The 18,057-nt window shown below is 68.8% G+C and overlaps 4 protein-coding genes across 6 annotated transcripts in view; 1 reads left to right on the forward strand and 3 right to left on the reverse strand.

Moving 5' to 3' along the window:
- Window positions 1–2,023, reverse strand: part of NDUFA11 (NADH:ubiquinone oxidoreductase subunit A11) — a 10,070-nt gene extending 8,047 nt beyond the window's left edge. The window contains exon 1 of the mRNA XM_060182064.1: window positions 1,876–2,023. Coding sequence (XP_060038047.1) covers window positions 1,876–1,972 — 97 coding nt within the window. The 5' untranslated portion in view covers window positions 1,973–2,023. The remainder of the gene's footprint in view (window positions 1–1,875) is intronic.
- SAFB (scaffold attachment factor B) overlaps window positions 1–4,816 on the forward strand; it is a 125,966-nt gene extending 121,150 nt beyond the window's left edge. The window contains exon 22 of the mRNA XM_060181944.1: window positions 4,801–4,816. The gene's annotated coding sequence lies outside the window, so the exon portion shown is untranslated. The remainder of the gene's footprint in view (window positions 1–4,800) is intronic.
- Window positions 4,817–4,841: 25 nt separating this feature from the next.
- On the reverse strand, window positions 4,842–13,032 carry RANBP3 (RAN binding protein 3). 2 transcript variants are annotated; one of them, XM_060182002.1, is made up of 17 exons: window positions 12,890–13,032; window positions 10,638–10,708; window positions 9,851–9,946; window positions 9,452–9,488; window positions 8,279–8,344; window positions 8,104–8,169; window positions 7,921–8,013; window positions 7,715–7,833; window positions 7,445–7,552; window positions 7,229–7,335; window positions 6,937–7,012; window positions 6,739–6,841; window positions 6,498–6,607; window positions 6,246–6,366; window positions 5,755–5,897; window positions 5,507–5,675; window positions 4,842–5,415 (listed from the first exon to the last, which is right to left on the reverse strand). In XM_060182002.1, exons 1-17 carry the CDS (start codon window positions 12,909–12,911, stop codon window positions 5,372–5,374), a joined length of 1,551 nt encoding a protein of 516 aa, XP_060037985.1. In that variant the 5' UTR covers window positions 12,912–13,032; the 3' UTR covers window positions 4,842–5,371. The 2 variants fall into 2 exon arrangements, with proteins under 2 accessions (XP_060037985.1, XP_060037984.1); XM_060182001.1 differs by having other exon boundaries at window positions 7,921–8,169.
- Window positions 13,033–15,382: 2,350 nt separating this feature from the next.
- Window positions 15,383–18,057, reverse strand: part of RFX2 (regulatory factor X2) — a 58,270-nt gene continuing 55,595 nt past the window's right edge. For both annotated transcript variants that reach the window (XM_060181969.1, XM_060181968.1), the window contains 3 exons: window positions 17,497–17,650; window positions 16,110–16,152; window positions 15,383–15,889 (listed from right to left, as the gene is read on the reverse strand). In XM_060181969.1, coding sequence (XP_060037952.1) covers window positions 15,771–15,889; window positions 16,110–16,152; window positions 17,497–17,650 — 316 coding nt within the window. In that variant the 3' untranslated portion in view covers window positions 15,383–15,770. The remainder of the gene's footprint in view (window positions 15,890–16,109; window positions 16,153–17,496; window positions 17,651–18,057) is intronic.

The following is an 18,057-nucleotide window of genomic DNA, read 5'->3' on the forward strand; positions in this document are numbered from 1 at the left end:
TGACTCACTGACACACTCACTCACTCACTCACTGACTCACTCACTCACTGACTCACTCACTCACTCATTCACTCACTCACTCATTCACTCACTGACTCACTCACTCACTGACTCACTCACTCACTGACTCACTCACCCACTGACTCACTCACTCACTGACTCACTCACTCATTCACTCACTGACTCACTCACTCACTGACTCACTCACTCACTGACTCACTCACTCACTGACTCACTCACTCACTGACTCACTCACTCATTCACTCACTGACTCACTCACCCACTCACTCACTGACTCACTCACTCACTCACTCACCCACTCACTCACTCACTCACTGACTCATTCACTCACTGACTCACTCACTCACTGACTCACTCACCCACTCACTCACTGACTCACTCACTCACTGACTCACTCACTCATTCACTCACTGACTCACTCACTCACTGACTCACTCACTCACTGACTCACTGACTCACTCATTCACTCACTCACTCATTCACTCACTGACTCACTCACTCACTGACTCACTCACTCACTGACTCACTCACTCACTGATTCACTCACTGACTCACTCACCCACTCACTCACTGACTCATTCACTCACTGACTCACTCACTCACTGACTCACTCACTCACTCATTCACTCACTCACTCACTGACTCACTGACTCACTCACTCACTGACTCACTCACTCACTGACTCACTCACTCACTCACTCACTGACTCACTCACTCACTGACTCACTCACTCACTGACTCACTCACTCACTGACTCACTCACCCACTGACTCACTCACTCACTGACTCACTCACTCATTCACTCACTGACTCACTCACTCACTGACTCACTCACTCACTGACTCACTCACTCACTGACTCACTCACCCACTGACTCACTCACTCACTGACTCACTCACTCATTCACTCACTGACTCACTCACTCACTGACTCACTCACTCACTCATTCACTCACTCACTCATTCACTCACTGACTCACTCACTCACTGACTCACTCACTCACTGACTCACTCACTCACTGATTCACTCACTGACTCACTCACCCACTCACTCACTGACTCATTCACTCACTGACTCACTCACTCACTGACTCACTCACTCACTGACTCACTCACTCACTCACTCACTGACTCACTCACTCACTGACTCACTCACTCACTGACTCACTCACCCACTGACTCACTCACTCACTGACTCACTCACTCACTGACTCACCCACTCACTCATTCACTCACTGACTCACTCACTCACTCATCACTCACTCATCACTCACTCACTCACTCACTCACTCCCGGGAGCTCACCCCCTCCGCCCACACCGCCCGCCCGCCGGTGCTGGCAGCCGGGAGGCTCCGGAGCCCCTCGCTCACTGGGCCACCACGCAGAGGGGAAGGGGGGCAGCGAGGCTGGGGGGCCGCCCCCGGGCCCAGCTCCCCCGTCGCCCCGCGAGCACCCCTCCCCGGTCCGCGAGGGGGGCTCCGGCCCCGCGCCCGCTGCTCCGCGGTCCTGCCGTGTGGCTCCGGGGCTCGGACCGGCTGTCGCGCGCGGCAGGTGTGTGTGGGGGGAGGGGGCTGCAGCGGCGGCGCCTGAGGCTCCGGGGTCGATTCCCGGCGAGGCACGGAGACTGACCGGTGGGTTCCCCGGGGTCCGCCCAGACCGCCTCCCCCCGTGACCCCCGACAGCCCCGGGCGCCCCTGGGATCCGCCCGACACCCGCCCCCGCCCCCGCCGCCGCGATGCGCCGGGAGCACGAGCTCCCCGGCAGCCTTGACCCCGTGACCTCTGACCCCCGCCCCGCGGCCTCGTGACCCCTGAGCCCCCACGCTCCCGTCCGCTCCGGGGGCCGGCGCGCTCACCCACGGCCCCGCCGATCCCGGTGGTGGCGTAGGCCTTGCGGTGACAGTCGGTGCCCTCGGGGCTCTCGCGGTACAGGCGGAACAGCGACGGCGCCATGTCTGCGCGCTCCAAGGACAGGCGCCGCCGCGGGCTCTCGCGAGACTTCCTCGGCAATTGGATGGAGCGCCGAGACCACGCGGACGCATGCGCAGGGCCGGGCGCCCCGCCCCGCCAATTTCCCCAGGGGCGAAGGTCAAGGGGCGGGGCTCTGCGAAGAGAAAGACCAATCACTGGGCTGCGGTCTTGCCGGAGGCGTGGCCAGACCTGCAGCCCCCCACAGCCCCTGGCCCGAGTCGCGTGCGACTGTTTGTGGGCGGGGCCGCGGGGCTGGGTGGGGCGGGAATGGAGGCCGCCCAATCAGCAGGCGCCTCGCGGGACGTGCGCTGTATCCCACCGTCGGCCTTGCGCCAGGGGGCGTGGCTGCCGCGGAGCTCTAGCCAATCCGGGAGCGGGGCGCGGAGTGGAAGGGGCCCAAAGGGCGAGGGGCGCGGCCCAGAAGCCGGGGGGTGGGGCCCGAAGGGGGCCAATCGCGGTGCTACTGCTCTCAGGGGGTGAACCCCGCCCCCAAATGGTAACCAATCCGCTCCTTCTAGCTGTGTGTGTGTGTGTGTGTGTGTGTGTGTGTGTGGGGGGGGGGGGCCTTGAGCTGTCAAAGTAGGAACCAATCAACGTGAAGCTGTCCTGGGGGCGGGGGCTCTCGGGTCGCAGGAACCAGTTAGGAGTCTGGGAAGGACCCTTCGGGATGCGCGGGCTGCCCGCTTCCGGATTTTTCCAGGGGCGGAGTCGGCCGGGTTCTAGCCAATCAGATAGCGGGATCGGGCTGGAGGGCGGGACTTTGAGTTACGAGAGCCAATCAGAGGTTGGCGCGGCGGGGGCGTGGCCGGAGCGCGCGGGCCGTGGCGGCGCCCGGGCCCCTGCAGATCCGTGAGGCCAACGAGCACCTGGCGGCCGTGCACCGACGCGCGGAGCTGGAGGCGCGGCTGGAAGCGGCCGAGGGCACCGTGCGGGCCTAGGCCGAGCGCCTGCCCCGTCTGGACGAGCTGGGCCGTGCCCAGGACCGGTGAGGTCCCGAAGCAAGCCGGGCGGACTTCCCGCAGGAGGCGGAGGTGGGGGATAGGTGGGAAGCAGGTGCTGCTGCGATTTACAAAAAAAAAAAAAAAAGTGCAGAAGAAAAGAAAGCAGACATAGTACCTCCACCGCCCCCCCCCCACAAAAAACAATGGAAACTTAAAAAGGAGTCATAAGAGTGTGAATCTTTTTTTTTTTGTTCCAAAGATTTATTGATTCATGAGAGAGGAAGAGAGAGAGAGAAAGCAGCAGACCGCACTCTGGTCCCTGCGCCGCCGGGGATCGAACTGAGGACCTCGTGCTGGAGACTCCGGTGCTTTATCTACTGCGCCACCTCCCGGCCGCCAGGATTGTCTCCCCGTTTTTAGACATTAAAATAGCACGTTTGGACGCGACAGAAGCAGAGAGGGGCGGGGGCTCCCGCAGGCCTGCTCCCCGCCCGGGAAGCTTCCCCGCTGCAGTGCAGGCGGGGAGCCGGGGCTCGAACCCGGGTCCTTGTGCGTGGCGCCGCAGCCCTCGGTCTCCGTGTTCACTGATGAGACCCGGGTGCCGCCGGGCTGGCCCGCTCAGCGCCCGCCTGTTTGTCTCTCTGTCTCTCCCCAGCGAGATCTCTGCCCGCCCGCCGTGCGCCACCGGGAACGGCTCCTGCAGGAATCGGCCTGCAGCCCGATGGCTCTGGGACCCTCCCCGCAGGACGGAGCCGCCACCCTGGCCCAGAACTCTGGCTTCTTCCTCGTTCGGGGGCAACGGGCCTGTGCCCTTCCCGCCGCCCTCCTCCGCCTGATTCAGAGGGGTAGCAGCGACTGGAGCCGCCTCTGGTGCTTCAAGTGCCTACAGGTGGTGCCAGGGTCGGGACCCCGGGCTGAATGAGCATGGGGAGGCGGGCACTGGGCCAGGTGAACCGTTTCTGCTGGCTCCCGAAAGATCAGCTTTCAGGCAGGGGCCCGATACTTTCCGTGTCTTCATGCCCTAGGGGGGGACCCACAGCCCTGCCCACCCTCCATGGGCTCCCTGGGTGCTGTGCCTGGTGCTGAGAGAGGAGACACCCCACAGCCCTGCCCACCCTCCATGGGCTCCCTGGGTGCTGTGCAGGGTGCTGAGAGAGGAGAGACCCCACAGCCCTGCCCACCCTCCATGGGCTGCTCACAGGGTGCACAACTCAGTGGAACTGTTTTTCTGTTCCCTCAACAGAGGCTGGACCACTTTCTCATTCCTTCCTTCCTTCCTTCCTTCCCTCATTCATTCATAGGGAGCCTGAGCTTCCCCTGCAGCCGTGGTCCCTCCCATTTGGTGTGGGTCCGGGACCCTGGTGAGCAGGCCCACTCCCCGCCGTCCCTGCACCCCATGCTCACCCTCCTGCCCAGCTTGTCTTGTTTCGCCACCCTCTGGCCAGGCCAGGAACACCTGGGGATGCAAGGCCCCAAATGGACGATGCCCCCCCCTCCCCAGTGCCACTGTGTTCCGGCCACGACTCGGGGAACCGTCGGCTCGGCTGTCCTGTGCCCACCCACGGGGCCCGTCCCCTCAGTGGAGCAGTGGGGAATAAAGCGCTGACTCTCGGATCCGTGTCCTTGCTGCTCCTGCGGTGGTGGAGCGAGCTGGAGACAAGGGACTTCACCCACACGCCTCACTTTCACCCCATCACTCATTCACCTGCTCTCACTCCACTCATTCACCCTATCACTCATTCACCTGCTCTCACTCACCCCATCACTCATTCACCTGCTCACTCTCTCACTTCATCACTCATTCACCCGCTCTCTCTCTCACCCCATCACTCATTCACCCGCTCTCTCTCTCACCCCATCACTCATTCACCCGCCTGCCCGCGCTGCCAGCAGACAGGGCGAGTGGCGGGACAGGACGGCCCAGGGCCGAGCCCCCGTGGGCACAGGCGGCCGTAGGTAAAAGTTTTAATGAACATCCTGCCCCAACAGCCTACGTGGCCTCACCCACCCGCCCCGGCCCGTGCCGAACGGGGGGAGGGGGGGGGGACACACGGGAGTCGGGGGTTGGGGGGGATCCCCGGCGCTCGAGCGCCTAGACTGGTCCGGGAGGAGGGGGCGACAGTCCGAGTTTCAGAGGCCCGACCCCGTGAAGACCCCCTCCCCCCACACCCCCCCATTCTGGGTTCTGGTTGGGGGGGGTGGGGTCCCCAGCGTCTGGATCTCAGAACCAGATGCAAAGACTCGGGGCCCGGGCGTCCATACGTCCCGTCTGCCCATCCGTCTGTCCCGGCGAGGCCGGCCCGGTGTCCGGGGCCGGGATCGCTCATCAATGTGATGAAGCCCGAGTCCCTCGGCGTCCGTGGGTCTGTCGGTGACAGGCCTGGCTCCCGGGGCGCGGCGGAGACCGACAGACGGAAGGCGCTGGGCCGGGTTCCCGCTGCTATGTGCTGACGGCTGGCTGCCCGGGGCCCTCGTCACCGGCACCTGGGGCCACGGGTCCGAGTGGGGGCGTGCGGGGGGCTCGATGGGGAGGCTGCGGGGGCTCCCCCCTCCCGGCCCCGGGACGGCAGCTCACCGGCGGCGGGGGCGGCCCGGGGACGCTCCTCCTCGTCGCTGTCGTCTCCGGGCCGGGCGGGCACGGGGGCGGGGGCGGGGGCGGTGGGCTCGGTGTCCATGCGGCTGCGCAGGGCCAGGATGCGGTGGTGCAGGGCCGCGAACAGCTGGCCCGTGTCCTTGGAGCTGGCCTGGGGTCGGGGTCGGGGTCGGGTCAGGGTCTCCGGGGCATGCTCCCCGGGGTCGGGGGTCTGGGGGTCGGGCCCCTACCGAGATGAGGAAGACCCTGACGGCCTGGTCCTCGGCGTCGGAGGCCGTGAGCCGCACGCTTTTCTCGCTGGCCTTGTCCACCTGCATCCGCGCCCACAGCTTGGTGTTGAGGATCAGACGCAGGCTGCCTTGCGTGCGCATCACTGCGGGACGGGACGGACGGGACAGGCCACGCTCGCACCCGGGGCCGATCCCGGCCCCTCCGCCATGCGGGGAGCTCCTCCCGGGACCGCGTGGGCCTCGCGTGTGGTGCCGGGGCAGGAACCCGTGTGTCCTGCCTCGTGGTTTTCTGAGAGGCGCGTGGGGTGGGGGTCGGGGGTGCCCAGAGTGGGGCCTGGGGTCCTGGTTCTCCCTCCGTCTGTCCGTCTCTCTCCGTCTCCCAGACGCCGTGCCCCACGTTGGGCATCCGCCCCGGGTGCGAGCTTGAGGCCCGGCACTGCCCGGGAGGCGCCCCGGCACCGGGGAAGCCCCCCCCCAGCCCCCTGGCTCACCCAGGCGGGACTGCAGGGCCCCGTCGTCGGCCGCCGCCATGTCGTTAAGCCGGAGCAGCCCGCGGCCGCGCTCCACCCAGGATTGCGAGGTCTTGTCGAAGACGAACAGCTTGCACTGCATCTGGGTGCGGGAGCGGCGGGGGCGGGGTGAGCCGGGGGCCGGGCGGGGTGAGCCGGGGGCGGGGGCTGGGTGAGCCGGGGGTGGGGTGAGGTGAGCCGGCCCCCCCGCCCCTCTCCCCGGGCCCCGCGCACCTGCAGCACGTTGCTCTCGGCCTCCTCGCCCGTGACGACGTCCACCTTCTCCAGCAGACAGCCGCGTGCAGTGGCCTTGGTGTAGGCGGCCGCCGACTCGGCCAGCGACTCTGGGGGCCGCGGGGCAGGGGTGAACGGGTCAAGGGTCGGGGGGTCAGCAGGTCAGGTCGGGGGCTGCAGGTTGGGGGGGTCAAGGGTCAGGGCAGCAAGTGGGGGGGGCAGCAAGTGGGGGGGCACCCACCCTTCTCAGGGGCGGCCTCCTGCGACGTGGACTCGGACCCCGACTCGGCGGCTGTGCTGTCCCGCGAGGCGTCCGCGCCAGCCTCGTTCGGCTTCGGGGGGCTCTGGGGGAAGTGGGGACCGCGGGCTGGGGCGCGGGCCAGACCCGGGGTCCCCCTCTCCCGCCAGGTCACCCCCTGCCCCCCCCCGGGCCACTCACCAGCACCCGCTCACTCATGTTCTGGCCGAACACGAACTTGCTGCCGCCCTCGGGGCCACCGCCCGGGTTGTCCTGACTGGGGGGGGGGGTAGGAGTGACACCCCGATCCCCCCACCCCAGTTTAAGAGACCCAGGTGAGGGGCATGCGGCAGGCACAGCTCCCCATGCAGGGAGCCCGGTTGAGCCCCGGCGCCGCCTGGGAGGAGCCCCGGTGCTGGGGGAGGCTCCCTTCGTGGGTCTGCTGAAAAGGGCCACCAGCCTGCCCGCCTGCCCCCTCCCCAGGGGCGCCCACCTGGCGCTGATGTACTGCAGGAAGTAGTTGGTGGCGGAGGGGGGCTCGCAGCCGGGGGGGCCAGGGGCGTCGGGTTCAGGGGCGGCGTCCGCGTTCTCGTGCGTCAGCTGGGGGCAGAGACGGCTCAGGGCGGGAAGGCCCCGGGAACCCGGCAGAGATGGGGGGACACGGACACAGAGACAGAGACAGACAGACGGGCCTCGCACCCGCCCACACCTTGACTCTGTCCCTCAGGTTCTGCCCGAAGACGAAGGCCTGCTGGGTTCCCGGCTCCAGGGCCTGATCCTCCCCTGGCGCCCTGGGGCTGCTCCTGGCTTCCGTCTCCTGGGCAGGAGGAGGGCAGGGAGCTCGGCTGAGACCGACACAGGCTGGGGCTCCCCGACCAGGCAATCCTGGCAGTCTGCCGGGAGGTGGTGGCCGAAGGGGGGGGGGCAGGGGACGCTGGGGTCCCGCTCCTCAACCCCCCTCCCCCGGGCACAGACGGACCTCGGGGCCCCCGGCCTCCTCACAGGGGCTTCTGCGCACGGGGCTGTCGGGCGAGGCCGCGGCCGGGGTGGCCGTCCCGTCCGCAGTGGGCGCGACGCCGTTGGTGCTGCTGTTGAGGACTGGGGCGGGCGGGCGGGGGCAGAGGGTCACGGGGAGGCCCCGGCACCGCCTGGGAGGGGCGCCCAGCACCGGGGGAGGCTCCTCACCTGTCTGGGGCAGGGTCTTGGGCTGGGGGGCCTGGAGCACGGCGGGCCGGAGGACGCTGCGCTGCTGCTCCTTGGGCTTGAGGCTGGGCAGGCCTGGGGGGGAGGACAGGCCTGGCCCGGGGCCCCGGGTGCAAGCCTGGCCCCGGCCAGCCCTCCCCCCAGCTCCCGGGGCGGTGGTCCCACCTGCGCTGGGGGCCTGGCCGTGGATCAGCGTGGGCGGCTTCAACCGGAACCCGCAGCTCTTCTCCTCTGGGGGTGCGGGGGCAGAGGTCACGGGTGGAAGCCTGGCTCCCGGGAGCAGGGAGCCTCCCCCAGTGCGTGTGGCGCCCCACGTGGTGCCGGGCCGGGCGGGGCTCACCTGGCTGTGAGGACGTGCGCTCCCGCTTCAGGGGAGGACAGTAGCTGCCGTCGTCGTGGTCGGAGTCTGGGGGGCCGGGGCAGGGGGGTCAGCGGGGGCCGGGGCGGGGGGTCAGCGGGGGCCGGGGCAGGGGGGTCAGCGGGGGCCGGGGCGGGGGGTCAGCGGGGGCCGGGGCGGGGGGTCAGCGGGGGCCGGGGCAGGGGGGTCAGCGGGGGCCGGGGCGGGAGGTCAGCGGGGGCCGGGGCGGGGGGTCAGCGGGGGCCGGGGCAGGGGGGTCAGCGGGGCCGGGGCAGGGGGGTCAGCGGGGGCCGGGGCGGGGGGTCAGCGGGGGCCGGGGCAGGGGGGTCAGCGGGGCCGGGGCAGGGGGGTCAGCGGGGGCCGGGGCGGGGGGTCAGCGGGGGCCGGGGCGGGGGGTCAGCGGGGGCCGGGGCAGGGGGGTCAGCGGGGGCCGGGGCAGGGGGGTCAGCGGGGCCGGGGCAGGGGGGTCAGCGGGGGCCGGGGCGGGGGGTCAGCGGGGGCCGGGGCGGGGGGTCAGCGGGGGCCGGGGCAGGGGGGTCAGCGGGGGCCGGGGCAGGGGGGTCAGCGGGGCCGGGGCAGGGGGGTCAGCGGGGGCCGGGGCGGGGGGTCAGCGGGGGCCGGGGCGGGGGGTCAGCGGGGGCCGGGGCGGGGGGTCAGCGGGGGCCGGGGCAGGGGGGTCAGCGGGGCCGGGGCAGGGGGGTCAGCGGGGGCCGGGGCGGGGGGTCAGCGGGGGCCGGGGCGGGGGGTCAGCGGGGGCCGGGGCAGGGGGGTCAGCGGGGCCGGGGCAGGGGGGTCAGCGGGGGCCGGGGCGGGGGGTCAGCGGGGCCGGGGCAGGGGGGTCAGCGGGGGCCGGGGCGGGGGGTCAGCGGGGGCCGGGGCAGGGGGGTCAGCGGGGGCCGGGGCGGGGGGTCAGCGGGGGCCGGGGGGGGGTCAGCGGGGGCCGGGGGGGGGTCAGCGGGGGCCGGGGGGGGGGTCAGCGGGGGCCGGGGCGGGGGGTCAGCGGGGGCCGGGGGGGGGTCAGCGGGGGCCGGGGGGGGGGTCAGCGGGGGCCGGGGGGGGTCAGCAGGGGCCGGGGGGGGGTCAGCGGGGCCGGGCCACCTCCTGGGGGCGGGGGGAGTTTGGGCCGCTTCCGGGGGCGGGCACCCAGGGCCTTACCTTCCCCTCCCTCGGGGCTGGAGCTGTCGCGGGGCCTCTGCGGGGAGAGGAGAGGAAGGAGAGGAAGGAGAGGAGAGGAGAGGAGGGCAGAGCAGGGACGCTGGGAGGCCGCCCGCTCCCCGGGGAGATGCCGCAGCGCAGCGCAGCGCAGACAGAGCTCCGCCGGGGCTCCGACCCCCGAGCTCCGCCCCGGGCACCACGGGGCAGACACCCCGGCGCCAGGCGCAGCCCGGGTGGCCCCCAGTCGCCCCCCTTTCCCCCCCGCCTGCGGCCGCGAGGTCTCTTTGGGGCTGGAGGCGCGGGTCCGAGGCCCAGGCCCTCTGCGGGGAACCTCCCCCTAGCCGTGCGCGGTCCTCCCGTGGGCGCCGGGCAGGGCCGCGGCGAGGGGCGCTTACTTACCCCTGGCGGTGCCGAGCCCCGGCCGGCTGGCTCCGGAGACCCCGCGCCCTGAGAGTCGTCGGCCGCGTCCGCTAAGCCCGGCTGCTCCGTGGGGGGCTGGGGGCACAGAGGGCGGCGCTCAGTCGGGGCGGCGGGGCTCCCTCCTCCAGGAGGCCGCTTCCTCCAGGCCGACCTCAGGAAGACACGGCAGGGAGCCGCACCCTCAGGCCGGCGGCAGGAACGGGGGTCTTCCGGGGGTCGGGCAGAGCCTCCCCCGGCGCCCGGCGGCTTCCCAGGTGGCGCCGGTCCTCCGAGGGTGCCGCGCAGGCTTCCGCGGGGGCTTCCGGGTGGCGCCCGGGCCTGGTGCCAAGGCCGGCCCTCTGTCTCTGTCCCTCTGTCTGTCTGTCTCTGAGAGACAGGCCCCCCCGCGCTGCCGTCTCTGTCTTGTCTCTGAGGCCGACGTGCCGGGCGCCCCCCAGACACACACAGACGGACACACAGACGGACACACACCGACGGACACACACAGACGGATGCACGGACGCACAGACACACAGACACAGACGGATGCACAGACACACACACAGACAGACGCACAGACACACACAGCCGGAGACACATTCAGACGCACAGACGTACACAGACACAGATGGACACAGACAGACACACAGACACACACAGACATACACAGCCGGGCGCAGACAGTTGCACAGACACACACAGACGGACACGCAGACAGACGCAGATAGACACACAGACAGACAGACAGACGCACGGACCCCCTCCAGCCCCTCCGCCGGCACGCTACCTTCCGCCCCCTCTCCTTGTCCTTGTCCTTCTGGAAGGCGAACACGGGCGGGCTGATGGCCGTGGGCTGATCTGCAGAGAGGGGCAGGGGGGAGCCGGCGCTCGGACCCGGAGGAGAGACAGTGACAGACAGACAGACAGAGACAGGGAGTGAGAGACAGACAGAGAGTGAGAGACAGAGTGAGAGAGACAGACAGTGACAGACAGACAGAGACAGGGAGTGAGAGACAGACAGACAGTGAGAGACAGACAGACAGAGAGTGAGAGACAGAGAATGAGAGACAGAGAGTGAGAGACAGAGTGAGACAGACAGTGAGAGACAGACAGACAGAGACAGGGAGTGAGAGACAGAGTGAGACAGACAGACAGTGAGAGACAGACAGAGACAGAGCACGAGACACAGGGCAGGGCCCCCACGTCCCACGTGCAAGACCCCCAACAGCACAGCCTGGGGCCAGGTCCCAGCTAGACGGGGAGACGGAGAGACGGGAGACAGACAGACAGACAGACAGAGAGACGGGAGACGGAGGAGACAGGGAGACGGACAGAGAGACGGGAGACGGACAGACAGAGAGACGGGGGACGGAGGAGACGGGGAGACGGACAGACAGAGAGACGGGAGATGGAGGAGACGGGGAGACGGACAGACAGAGAGACGGGAGATGGAGGAGACGGGGAGACGGACAGACAGAGAGACGGGAGATGGAGGAGACGGGGAGACGGACAGACAGAGAGACGGGGAGACGGACAGACAGAGAGACGGGGAGACGGACAGACAGAGAGACGGGGAGAAGGACAGAGAGACGGGAGACGGAGGAGACGGGGAGACGGACAGAGAGACGGGGAGACGGACAGACGGAGAGACGGGGAGACGGACAGAGAGACGGGAGATGGAGGAGACGGGGAGACGGACAGAGAGACGGGAGATGGAGGAGACGGGGAGACGGACAGAGAGACGGGGAGACGGACAGACAGAGAGACGGGGAGGACAGAGAGACGGGAGACGGAGGAGACGGGGAGACGGACAGAGAGACGGGGAGACGGACAGACAGAGAGACGGGGAGACGGACAGACAGACAGACAGAGAGACGGGAGACGGAGGAGACAGGGAGACGGACAGAGAGACGGGAGACGGACAGACAGAGAGACGGGGGACGGAGGAGACGGGGAGACGGACAGAGAGACGGGGAGAAGGACAGACAGAGAGACGGGAGATGGAGGAGACGGGGAGACGGACAGACGGAGAGACGGGGAGACGGACAGAGAGACGGGAGATGGAGGAGACGGGGAGACGGACAGACAGAGAGACGGGGAGACGGACAGAGAGACGGGGAGAAGGACAGAGAGACGGGAGATGGAGGAGACGGGGAGACGGACAGACAGAGAGACGGGAGATGGAGGAGACGGGGAGACGGACAGACAGAGAGACGGGAGATGGAGGAGACGGGGAGACGGACAGACAGAGAGACGGGAGATGGAGGAGACGGGGAGACGGACAGAGAGACGGGAGATGGAGGAGACGGGGAGACGGACAGAGAGACGGGAGATGGAGGAGACGGGGAGACGGACAGACAGAGAGACGGGAGATGGAGGAGACGGGGAGACGGACAGAGAGACGGGAGATGGAGGAGACGGGGAGACGGACAGACGGAGAGACGGGGAGACGGACAGAGAGACGGGGAGAAGGACAGAGAGACGGGAGATGGAGGAGACGGGGAGACGGACAGACAGAGAGACGGGGAGACGGACAGACAGAGAGACGGGGAGAAGGACAGACAGAGAGACGGGGAGAAGGACAGACGGAGAGACGGGGAGACGGACAGAGAGACGGGAGACGGAGACACGCCCGCCCCGCCCCGCCCACTCGCCAGGACCCGGGTCCGAGCCCCCGAGCCCCGGGGGAGGCTCCCGCCAGGCGGAGGACCTCGGGTCCCGGGTCCGAGCGCCGGGGTCAGTCGGCCGCTCGCCGTGTGTCGGTCTCTCCCGCCCGAGCCCGCGTCTCCCCCGCACCCCGTGAGCGGCGCGCCGGCCCGGCCCGGGAGCCCCGCAGGGCGGCCAGGGGTGGCGCCGAGTCCGGCCGCGCTCTCCGGCTCCCCGGGGCCCCGGCGGCGGCGGCGGCGGCGCGGGCCGAGGCTGCGCGGGGCCTCCCTCCCGGGGCTCGCAGGGGCGCCCCCGGCCCCGCCCCCCGCCCCCCGCCCCGGGGTCCCCCCCGCCGCCCGCCGCCCGCCGCCCCCCCGCCGGCGCCTCCGCTACCTTCGTTCGCCAGGTCCGCCATTTTCCTCCCCGAGCCCTCCCACAAGCCCCCGCGCCGCCCGGGCTCGAGCCTGCGGCCCGGAACTCCCGCGCCTGCGCACCGCCGCCCGCCGACGCCGAGCGCGTCGCCCCCGCCCGCGCGCCTGCCCACTTCCGCTCGGCCGGCTCGGAGCGCGGCGGGCCGCGCGCGCCTGCGCCTGCGCGGTGGGTCCCGACCGGCGGGCCGCTCGCGCTTGCGCGCTCAAGAGTCCGCCCGCCGGCCCGCCGCGCTAACCGCCCCGCCTCCTTTGCCCGCCGCGCGCCCGGGGGGCGGGGCCGGAGGGGCGCGTGCGCACTGGGCCCCGCGTGTGTCCCGGCGGGGCGGGGCGGGGCGGGGCGGGGCGGGGGCGGCGCCCGGGGTCCCGGGTCTCCCTGCGGGCGAGACCTGCGCCGACACCCCGCTCTGGGTACATCCGGGCTCTGCTGGGGGGCGTCCCACGCGTGCGGGTGTCGTGGGGGAGCTGGGGGGCCGGTCGCCTGGGACTCGGGGTCCCCGATGGGGAAGCGGGCAGCCCGGGGCCGCTTGGGATGTGGGGTGGTCGGGGGCAGGGCCAGCTGCGGTGCCCAGTCCCGTCCGGTGCCCAGTCCCCCGAGTCCCGTCCGGTGCCGAGGCCCCCGGTGCCCAGTCCCCCGAGTCCCCCGGTGCCCAGTCCCCCGAGGCCCATCCGGTGCCCAGTCCCCCGAGGCCCATCCGGTGCCCAGTCCCCCGAGGCCCATCCGGTGCCCAGTCCCCCGAGGCCCCCGGTGCCCAGTCCCCCGAGGCCCCCGGTGCCCAGTCCCCCGAGTCCCCCGGTGCCCAGTCCCCCGAGTCCCGTCCGGTGCCCAGTCCCCCGAGGCCCCCGGTGCCCAGTCCCCCGAGGCCCCCGGTGCCCAGTCCCCCGAGTCCCCCGGTGCCCAGTCCCCCGAGTCCCCCGGTGCCCAGTCCCCCGAGTCCCGTCCGGTGCCCAGTCCCCCGAGGCCCCCGGTGCCCAGTCCCCCGAGGCCCCCGGTGCCCAGTCCCCCGAGGCCCGTGCTGTGCTGGAACCGGTGCGCAGTCTCCTGCCTGCCTTTATCATTTCCCTTTTATTTTGTTTGCCTCCAGGGTTATTGCCCGGGCTCGGTGCCTGCACCATGAATCCACTGCTCCTGGAGACCTTTTAAAAAATTTTTTTTCAAAGCATTTATTTTTTTTTCCTTGTGTTTCCTTTTTTTTTTTTTCCATTGTTGTTGTAGTTGTTGTTGTTGTTGATGTCGTCGTTGTTGGACAGGACAGAGAGAAATGGAGAGAGAGAGAGGAGGGGAAGACAGAGGGGGAGAGAAAGACAGACACCTGCAGACCTGCTTCGCCGCCTGGGAAGCGACTCCCCTGCAGGTGGGGAGCCGGGGGCTCGAACCGGGATCCTGACGCCGGTCCTTGCGCTTTGCGCCACGTGCGCTTAACCCGCTGCACTGCCGCCCGACTCCCTTTCCTTTTATTTATTACTTGCCCCAGAGCCTCAGGCAGGACAGTCTCTGCAGAACCCCTGCGCAGCCCACCCGCCCCAAGTCCTTCCACCAGAAGTTTGGGGCCCCGGCAGTGGCAGGCAGGTGGGGCCTTGCACCCCGGTCACCGCCAGGGGGCGGCCGAGACCCATCTGGGTCGGCCCAGAGCGTCTTGGGGGCAGGGGCCACCCTAGGGACACCCACGGTCACGCACCTGTTCAGCTCTGGTGGGAGGTGCCCGAGGCCCAGATTCTGGCCCTGGCACCACATGGGAGGCCCGGAGGCATCTGAGGAAGCTCTGGCTTCCCTTTCTCTGCTCCACCTCCCGTGGAGCTTACCCCAGTGCTGTGGCGCTCCGGGGCTCCAAGTCCCCTAAACCCGAGCCCGCCGCCCTCTTTTTGTGGGTTCCCAGCCCTTCACCCAGTCCAGGCATTTGGTGATTCTGAGACGAAGAAAAACAAAAACACAAAAGCAGATACGGCAGCAGAAGGCTGGTGAATTTACTGCCCCTTGAGTCCCTCTTGGAGGGGCCCCCGGCCCCCAGGGTGAGCCCCCAGCCCCAGGAGGGGAGGACAGAGGAGGGCAAAGGCCGCACGCTTGTCCTTCCTCACCGGTCACAAGCAGGGGTGGAACTGGAGGGTCTCTAGACGTCAGTGCTTAGGGGGCTTCCCTGCACAGCTGGCTCTCCCTTTGGGGGCACAGAGAGGGGGGTCTTGAAAGGCCACAGGACTTAGCATGAGTACCTTCAGGTGTGAACGGGGGAAAAAAGAAACGCAAAATCTGGAGTTCCCTGGGAGAAAGCTTGCAGCAACGAATCTTTGCAAAAAAAAAATGGAGAGGAGAGAGGAGAGAGAGAAAGAGAGGGGAAGAGGGAGAGAAACAGAGGGAGAGAGGAGAGAGGGAGAGGGAGAGAGACACCAGGAGCCCATAAGGCAGCACTGGCAAACCCCAAGGGCCGGGTCTGTCTGTCTTTGGGCTGCGCGTCTCACCGAGAGAGGCCCGAGGCGCCCGGCTGGGGTGAGGGCGGGGGTCACAGTGCTGCGGTGCGGGTGGGGGGCCACCGCGTTCCGGAAGGAAGAAGACACTTGTGGTTTGTCTGTCTCGGAGCGTCTCCGCTGCCCCTGGGCGCGGTTCCCGGTGACACGTAGCGTTGGGGTGCCCGGCTCTCCCCCGGGTGCTCCCCAGCCCGGAGCAGCGGGGCAAAAGGCACCTTCCGTCGTGGGAAACTCACTCGGGGTGCGGTGCTGGCACGGGGGCTCCCCAGCTCTCCCGTTCCAGCAGAGCAAGAGGGGTGCAGTGGGGGCCCCCAGAGTCTTGGCACTGCACCCCGGGAGGGCACCGAGGGGCTGTGGAGCTGGGGTCCCGGCCAGGACTTGAGGGGCTAGATGTCCTGCAGGGAGGGGCCGGACTCGCTGCGCTCCCGCTTCACCAGGGGCCGCCCCAGACTGTGGGCGTCGGGGTCTGCCTGGCCGCCACCCCGAGGGTGCTCCTTGATGTCCTCTGTGGAGGGACGCAGGTGAGTGCGGGCAGGGTGGGGGCGCTGCCGGCTCTGGGGTGCCCTGGGTGCTCGGGGCCCCCCGCCCCTGTGCCCAGCCCCTGCTCCAGGCGGAGCCCCTCTAGCTCCCTGCCCTGGGCAGACAGAACGGGGCTGCCCCTGGACACCCCATGCAGGATGCCCCCCCAGGCCCAGGGGAGACAGGGGAGCTGCAGCTGCACCCACCTTTGTCGAGAAGGGTCAGGGACAGGGAGGCCAGGTCGTTGAACTGGAAGAGAGAATGCAGCTGAGGACACGGGTTTGGGGAGGGACAGCCTGGCGACCCCCATGTCACAGCCCCTGGGCCCCCTGGGACAGACAGAGACATAAGGCCCAGACACCAACTGCCAGGGTCGCGCTGACATGTGCTTGACCTGGGTTTGAGCCTGGCCCACACAGTACTAGATGAAGCCTCCAGGTGGGGGTTCCTTTCCTTCTGTCTCCGTGTCTCTCTCTGAAAGAGTTGACTTGTGGGGTAAAGCCTGGTGCTGAGAATGAATGAATGAATGAATGAATTTAGCTCAGTGCATAGAGAACAGGACTTGCAGGTCCGAGGTCCATGCCAGACTGGAGCCCTGATTCTCTCACTAGAGAAATAAATACACCGGGCTGGGGAGACAGCCTCATCTGCAGAAAGCCTCTTCTGCTTGAGGCTCTGAGGCCCCAGATTCAATCCCGAGCACCACTATAAGCCAGAGCTGAGCAGCGCTCTGGGGGAAATGCCACATATGTAAAAAGTGATTACAAATCAACAAGAAAAAGGCAGGAGAGGAGAGACCCCACAGCCCTGCCCACCCTCCATGGGCTCCCTGGGTGCTGTGCAGGGTGCTGAGAGAGGAGAGACCCCACAGCCCTGCCCACCCTCCATGGGCTCCCTGGGTGCTGTGCCTGGTGCTGAGAGAGGAGAGACCCCACAGCCCTGCCCACCCTCCATGGGCTCCCTGGGTGCTGTCCATGGTGCTGAGAGAGGAGAGACCCCACAGCCCTGCCCACCCTCCATGGGCTCCCTGGGTGCTGTGCATGGTGCTGAGAGAGGAGAGACCCCACAGCCCTGCCCACCCTCCATGGGCTCCCTGGGTGCTGTGCCTGGTGCTGAGAGAGGAGAGACCCCACAGCCCTGCCCACCCTCCATGGGCTCCCTGGGTGCTGTGCAGGGTGCTGAGAGAGGAGAGACCCCACAGCCCTGCCCACCCTCCATGGGGCTCTCTGGGTGCTGTGCCTGGTGCTGAGAGAGGAGAGACCCCACAGCCCTGCCCACTCGCCATGGGGCTCCCTGGGTGCTGTGCCTGGTGCTGAGAGAGGAGAGACCCTACAGCCCTGCCCACCCTCCATGGGCTCCCTGGGTGCTGTGCCTGGTGCTGAGAGAGGAGAGACCCCACAGCCCTGCCCACCCTCCATGGGGCTCCCTGGGTGCTGTGCCTGGTGCTGAGAGAGGAGAGACCCCACAGCCCTGCCCACCCTCCATGGGCTCCCTGGGTGCTGTGCCTGGTGCTGAGAGAGGAGACACCCCACAGCCCTGCCCACCCTCCATGGGAGTCCCGGGTGCCGTCAGAGGGCGTCACCGCGGGCTCACCTCGCCCATGACGGCGATGGGCGTCTCCCCGGCGGCCTCGGCCACGCGGCGCTCCACCAGGTAGAACATGTACTCATCGTACAGCAGGCGGATGAGGTGGAAGGACCCGAAACTGGCCGCGCTGCGCAGGGTCAGGTCCCGGATCACCATGGAGCTGGGGACAGACGGGCGGACGGACAGACAGGCGCTGGGGACGTGGCCGCCTCCCGCAGCAACCCCTGTCCCGGGCGACCAGCAAGGGGACCTGGAGCCTGTAGCTGCCCCCCCCCCCCCCCCCCCCGCCGCTTGCCGGGCTGCTGAGCCTGGACCGCCCTCTCTGGCCCCCTGGGCCGCTCTGCTGGCTCTTTGTCCCCCCCCCCCCCGTCTCTCACTTCATTTCTTCTCTCCTTTCTCTCCTCTTATCGTCTCCAGGGACTCTCTGGGAGATCCGGGCCTATGTGATGATCCCACTGGTTACAGAGAAGGTCAGAGACACAGAGAGACACCTGCAGCCCTGCTCCACCGCTCCTGAAACTCCCCCCACCCCTGAAGTGGGGACGAGGGGCTTGAACCCAGGTCCTT

The sequence above is a fragment of the Erinaceus europaeus genome, chromosome 23 (assembly GCF_950295315.1).
Source record: "Erinaceus europaeus chromosome 23, mEriEur2.1, whole genome shotgun sequence".
NCBI classification, from domain to species: domain Eukaryota; kingdom Metazoa; phylum Chordata; class Mammalia; order Eulipotyphla; family Erinaceidae; genus Erinaceus; species Erinaceus europaeus.